The 5,515-nt window shown below is 45.9% G+C and overlaps 1 protein-coding gene across 1 annotated transcript; it reads right to left on the bottom strand.

Annotated features, from left to right (window-relative positions):
* Positions 1–2,429: 2,429 nt before the first annotated feature.
* Positions 2,430–4,973, bottom strand: LOC144377079 (serum amyloid A-1 protein-like). The gene is made up of 4 exons (XM_078046382.1): positions 4,911–4,973; positions 4,405–4,496; positions 3,153–3,291; positions 2,430–2,704 (listed from the first exon to the last, which is right to left on the bottom strand). The coding sequence occupies exons 2-4, from the start codon at positions 4,490–4,492 to the stop codon at positions 2,566–2,568; spliced, it is 366 nt and encodes a 121-aa protein (XP_077902508.1). The 5' UTR covers positions 4,493–4,496; positions 4,911–4,973; the 3' UTR covers positions 2,430–2,565.
* Positions 4,974–5,515: the final 542 nt, after the last annotated feature.

The raw sequence follows: 5,515 nt of genomic DNA, 5'->3' as shown, positions 1-5,515 counted from the left end.
GTTGAATTTCCCCTTCCCTCTGGGAACTTCTCAGACCCTACTCTGGAGACACCTCTTCTCCCATGACAATGTGATCCCTTACAAACTGGTGAATGAATTTCTCTATTTCATTTCATAATTTCATTCCCATGTATTATTTTTAGTAATAATATCCTGATTAGGAAGTTTTACATATCTACACTTAAGATTGAAAAGCTCACTTGGATATAAAAGTCATTCTTTCTCTTATGCTTCTCTTGCTGTTGCCCTAATGCTTACAAATCTACTTAAATACTGCAACAAATAATCTACTTATGCACATCCACATATCAGCATTATACTCCTTAAAAAAAAACTTTTTTTAGTCGTACATGGACATAAAACTTTTATTTTATTTATTGATCTTTATGTAGTGCTGAGGATCAAAATCAGTGCCTCACATGTGCTAGGCAATCGCTCTACAAATGAGCTACAGTGCTGTCCCGAGCATTACTGTCTTTTGACAATTTTTAACACCTTCAAACTTGACCCTCCCTGAACCCTAAGTTAAAATACCTTGAGACTGCTCTCACCAGCCAGTCTGATGTCAATATCCATACCATCATGTTGATCTTGCACATGTCTTATTCTGAAATAACCTCACCCTCATATATCCCAAATCTCCTTTACCTCCATGTCTACTAGTGCTTTCAGATAAGAACTCTATGAGAAAGTTCTCTTGGGATTTACTATAGCAACAGATTCCCTATTAATTAAATTGACAACTAATTTAATGACTTTAGCTTATAAATATCACTTTATCATCAATCTCCTACCCTTAAGAGTCTTCCTCATTGCACTTTCAAAGCAAAAAAGGAGACCAGTAATCAATTTGTTTACTGTGAGCCCCATATCCACATTTCCTTGACTGTCTGTGGTCCTGGAGCTGAACCCTCTAAACACCTCACCCTGGCCAGCTGTGCAGGATGCTAATCTTTGTCAGTAGAGGGCAATGGAGAAATAGGGGGAAATGAAGATCTTCCTGGTGCCCTGCTTTGGCTTCCCAGGCTCCTGTGAGGATCCTCCCCTGCCACACCCAGTGACACTCAGCCCAGGGACTTTTAGTGAAACCTGAAGGACGTGGTTGTTTCAACAATTTCGGTGGCGCCTCAATTAGATTTTCAGTGTGTTCAACAGCACCCCACTTCTGTTAGCCTGAGCTGCCATAACAAGGTACCACAGGTGGCTTCCACACAGATATTTATTTTTCAAAATTCTGAACACCAGGATGTGCTAGATGAAGGTACACGCTAATTGAGCACCTGGTGACTGTGCTCTTCCTGGCTTACAAACATGTACCTCCTTACTGTGACCTTGTGGGTTGCAGAGAGAGTGAAGCTCTTTGTTGTCTTCACTCATAAGGACTATCAGTTCAGGTCCAAATACAGACACTCTGGGAAAAAGGCTTCAGCACATGAAGTGGAGAGCATACAACTCTCTCAGAAATCCATCCCATCCACAGCTGGCTTCCCAGAGAGATCAGCAGCATGTTTTCTGCTACTCCCATGAGAATAGCATCTGAGCGGGTTTATAGCTCCCTCACCCCACATTCCCAGTGAGCACAGTGGCCTCCTGGACAGCATGCTATCAAGTTCCATTGCTATCTCTATAGACTTCCTGTTTGTCAGCTTTGACTGTGGCACCCAACAAACTTCCTCTCCATGTAATGGGTGATAGATTTGATAGGAGAACCAAATGTCTGCCTCTAGAGAGGATCATACAAAGTTCATACCCTCCTGATTTATTATCCATAGTGGAAACTATTGTTGATAATTAAGCATTCCTTGTATTAAAATTTCCCTTTTCAACTCTCTGCCTGGTTTGTCTCCTACACGACCTGACTGATAAGGAGATCTTTTCTACCACGACCCTTCTTCACAAATACAACACCACAAATGGTGTGCACTTACATCTTCATTTAGGCTTGAAATAAGGCAATAGAAATAGAGTGGGAGACGCTGCTCCAAAGGTATTTCTTGGATAGAATGAACAGAAATTGGTGAATAATTGGCTTTGCAGACATTGCTAAAAACTAAGCAGAAAACCAAGATGGTGGTATCTGGGGCAGGATTCCAGAGCCAGCCTTCCCATAGCCATGCCCCATGTCTCCAAAGGCAGACCCACTGAGGACTAAAGCCCTGGGGGCAGAGAAGGTGACAGGACACAGTTGTCAGGAGTGAGGTGGTCAAGACATGGAAAGGCCTGGAAATAGCAACAGCTAACCACAAGGCCTGGACAAGTGAGAGAATCTGATTCTGCGAAGGCTCAGTGCCTGGGTCTGTCCTGTGTGACTGCTGAAATCACATCCCCTACACCCTGAGGACCAGGCTGGATCTTCTTGGTGTTTATTGTTCACCACTTGTACCAAACATCCCACCTTCAATGCAAAATATAACACCCACTTGCTAGAATTTCCATTTCTTAAGTATTTATTGAACAATGACTGTGGGCCATCCACCCATTTATGTGGACACAGGATGCAGTGATTTCATATCCCAAACTTTGGGGACTCAAAGCCAGCCTCCTGATACAAAATGAAGATGAAGTTCAGTATTTATCAGGCAGCCCTTTAGGTCTGTATTTATTAGGGTCTTCTCCTCTCCTGCCTGCTCTGTTGGCTTCCTGGTCTGCCTCGGAGTCCTCATGTCCACGGCCAAAAAATTGCTGAATGTTCTCTCTGGCATCACTGAAATCATCAAGGCAGCAAAGAGATTCCTCAGCAGGCTGATAAACCTTAGGCTACCCTCCCAATATTCTCCTGTCCAGGGGATGGCTCAGAGGGGAGCCCAGGAAGATCAAGGAAGAGGGGATGAGATACCACCCTAGCCTGGCACAGCCCTACTCAACCTGGCTCTTCACCCAGAACCTGGATGAACAGCACCAGGGAGGGAGGGTTGGGGATCACTCTGTGGCCCTCACTTTCTCTAGTTCTGAATTGGCACACGCATCCTCAGCTATCTCTGGCTTCGTCAATGACAAAGGCCCTGCACTGGTCATGGTGGAGAGCTAGGCAGAGTGGGCAGGAGGAAGAATCAAGCCTCACAGAAACCTGCTGCCAGGCTCATTCCCTCCTGATCCCCAGGGCAGCAAAGCTTTGCTCACCCAGGCCTGGCATCCCCAGGAACCTGCCTTACCTGATCACTTCAGCAGCCCAGGCACCTCCAGGTCCCCTTCGGGCAGCATCATAGTTCCCTCTGGCATGGAAGTATTTGTCTGCACCTATGAAATTTGCTTCTCTCATGTCCCGGTAGGCTCTCCACATGTCCCAACTTCCTGAATTGGAAAAGAAAAGACAAAAGGGATATCAAGTATACATAAAGATCGTGACAACACTTTCAAAGGGGATCCAGGAATTAATATATTCAAGATTTCATCCTGTGATTTTTGCACCCATAGATATCAAGGGTTGAGTGGATTCGTCTCTATTCCTAGCTGGCTTCTGCAAGTCACTCTAGTGAGAGTTGTTAGGGGCCACACCTGTTTGTCTTTGGTGGTCCACTGTGCTAGGGTGAGCTTCACCATACTTAGATGTGCTATGTTTAAGGACAGAAGGGAGGTGTGATTGTCAAACAGAATTCCTCAGCTTCAGCACTGTTGAAAAATTGGGACACGTGGTTCTCTGTTGTTCAGTGCTGCCCTGAGTCCTGTAGGATATTCACCAGCGCTCTGGTCTGCCACAATTTGTTGGGAGCACATTCTCCCTGTGGAACAATCAAAGACATTGCCCCACATTGAAAATGTCCCCTGGGCCAGCACATTACACCAGGTCCAGAACCACTGTTCCAGAATGAAGTTCCATGTGATTAGAAATTGCAATGAGGAAGGGGGCAAACCCTGGGTGGGCTGCAGACATGAGGCACTTCTGCCCTGACTCCCAAGGAAAATGTATTTCTGTACCCTAAGTGCACATCACTGTGACATGAGTGCCTCTGGGCAGGCTCAGTGAACTGCACTGATGCTGTGGTTGCTTGAGGAAACCCTAGTGTAATGGTTCTCAGGTGGGTTGGCCTGTTTTGATCACCTGAGGAGATAGTGAAAGTCCTGATGCCCAGTACACAACCCTGCCCAATTCTTCAGACTATATGAGGAGGAAGAAAATCCAAGCCTCCACAGGGTTTAAACTCCAGGTGATTTCACATGTGCCTGACATTGTTGACAATGGAATTTTAGGAAGTGGTGAGCAGACACATCAACTGGGCTAAATTGGCTTCATATATAGCTCATTGGAAACTCTGCTCTGCCACCTGCTTTTTTCATTCCCTTTAAAGAAATGCTCCGCAGTATACCTGGGGTATCCTGCCACACAAGGTAGCACAACATAAGACTGGCTCCAGTCCTTCAGAGTGCTCCAAGTGAACTCTAGAGCCATCTCTCCACCACCCTTACCTAGAGCAGCTTCCTTCGGGAATGACCAAACCCCACCGCTGACTGCCAGGACCAAAGAGCAAAACACCAGGCCTGTGAGAAGGTTCATGGTGCTGAAATGAAAGAGAGGCATAAGCAGACACAGATGAGACTGGCACCTTTCCCTTTGACATTTATATCCTAAGAGAGCCTGGTTGTTCATTTCTATGGTTCTCATTATAGTCCTAGTAGTTCCTCTAGGAAATCTGGCAATAGGAACTCACTTGGTACCAAAAGCCTTCACTCTGACTCCATCAGCCCTGAATCCTAGTCTAAGAGAATAGCATGGTGGCTCCAAAAGAGGATAGGGGAGTTGGGACCAGATTGCCACTCTAGAGGAGGCTATAATGCATTCTCCATGTGTCCCCTAAACCCAATCCACACCACACATGAGAAATAAATAAATAAAAGCGTAAAGGATCATTACATTCAAAGAAAAGCACATCTTGATAGGAAAGAGAAAACAGAGTAAGGGTTTAAAAACTCACTCCTTGCACTTGACAATCACCTGATGTCTGGTGGAGTGGATCTGCTGGTCACTGAAGGACAGGGAGAGAAGGCTGCTATTTATCCTGAGCCTTCCCCTCTGAGGTCATGGCCAGGGAGGGAGAGCCAACCTGCATTCCTGGAAAGTCTCTGCAGGTCATTTCCTGTAAAAATCTGCAATAGATATCTTACTGGACTCTAGGTGTTCTTCATCCACAGGTCATTTTCCTCAGTTGTGCAATTTAAAAACACAACAGAGCTTTGCTCTGCATTTGGCAGCTCCATGAGTCAGGTGAGCAGCTCTGCTGCTTAGCTCTGAGAGAGAAGAAGTAATGGAGATGAGGTGATGGAGGGGCAGGGAAAGAGCACTAAGATGGTGCCCCAGTGTGCTGTGAGGTGAGGAGCAAGAGGGGCTCCTGCAGCCAGGATCTTGCTTTCCAAGTCACTGACTCAGGAAGGGATCTGCTGGGCCAGAGGGCAGATGCTTCAACAGTGAAGCCCTGCTGGGTTTCTATCTACAGTCCTTGAGCTACAAAACTGGCAGGCTATCCCCACACACCTCAGGTGTATCTAAGCTCTCAAAGGCATAGAAAATGCCTGCTTAGCT

Source organism: Ictidomys tridecemlineatus, chromosome 4 (genome assembly GCF_052094955.1).
Source record: "Ictidomys tridecemlineatus isolate mIctTri1 chromosome 4, mIctTri1.hap1, whole genome shotgun sequence".
Classification (NCBI taxonomy): Eukaryota; Metazoa; Chordata; class Mammalia; order Rodentia; family Sciuridae; genus Ictidomys; species Ictidomys tridecemlineatus.
The sequence above is the reverse complement of the archived record's forward strand: the minus strand, read 5'-3'. Positions and strand labels throughout refer to the sequence as shown.

Coding starts and splice junctions, on each gene's coding strand:
- LOC144377079 (XM_078046382.1), bottom strand. CDS start 4,492: ATGAACCTTCTCACAGGCCTGGTGTTTTGCTCTTTGGTCCTGGCAGTC. Junction 3,292..4,404: donor CCCGAAGGAAGCTGCTCTAG/GTAAGGGTGGTG, acceptor TTTCCAATTCAG/GAAGTTGGGACATGTGGAGA. Junction 2,705..3,152: donor TGGGCTGCTGAAGTGATCAG/GTAAGGCAGGTT, acceptor TGATGATTTCAG/TGATGCCAGAGAGAACATTC.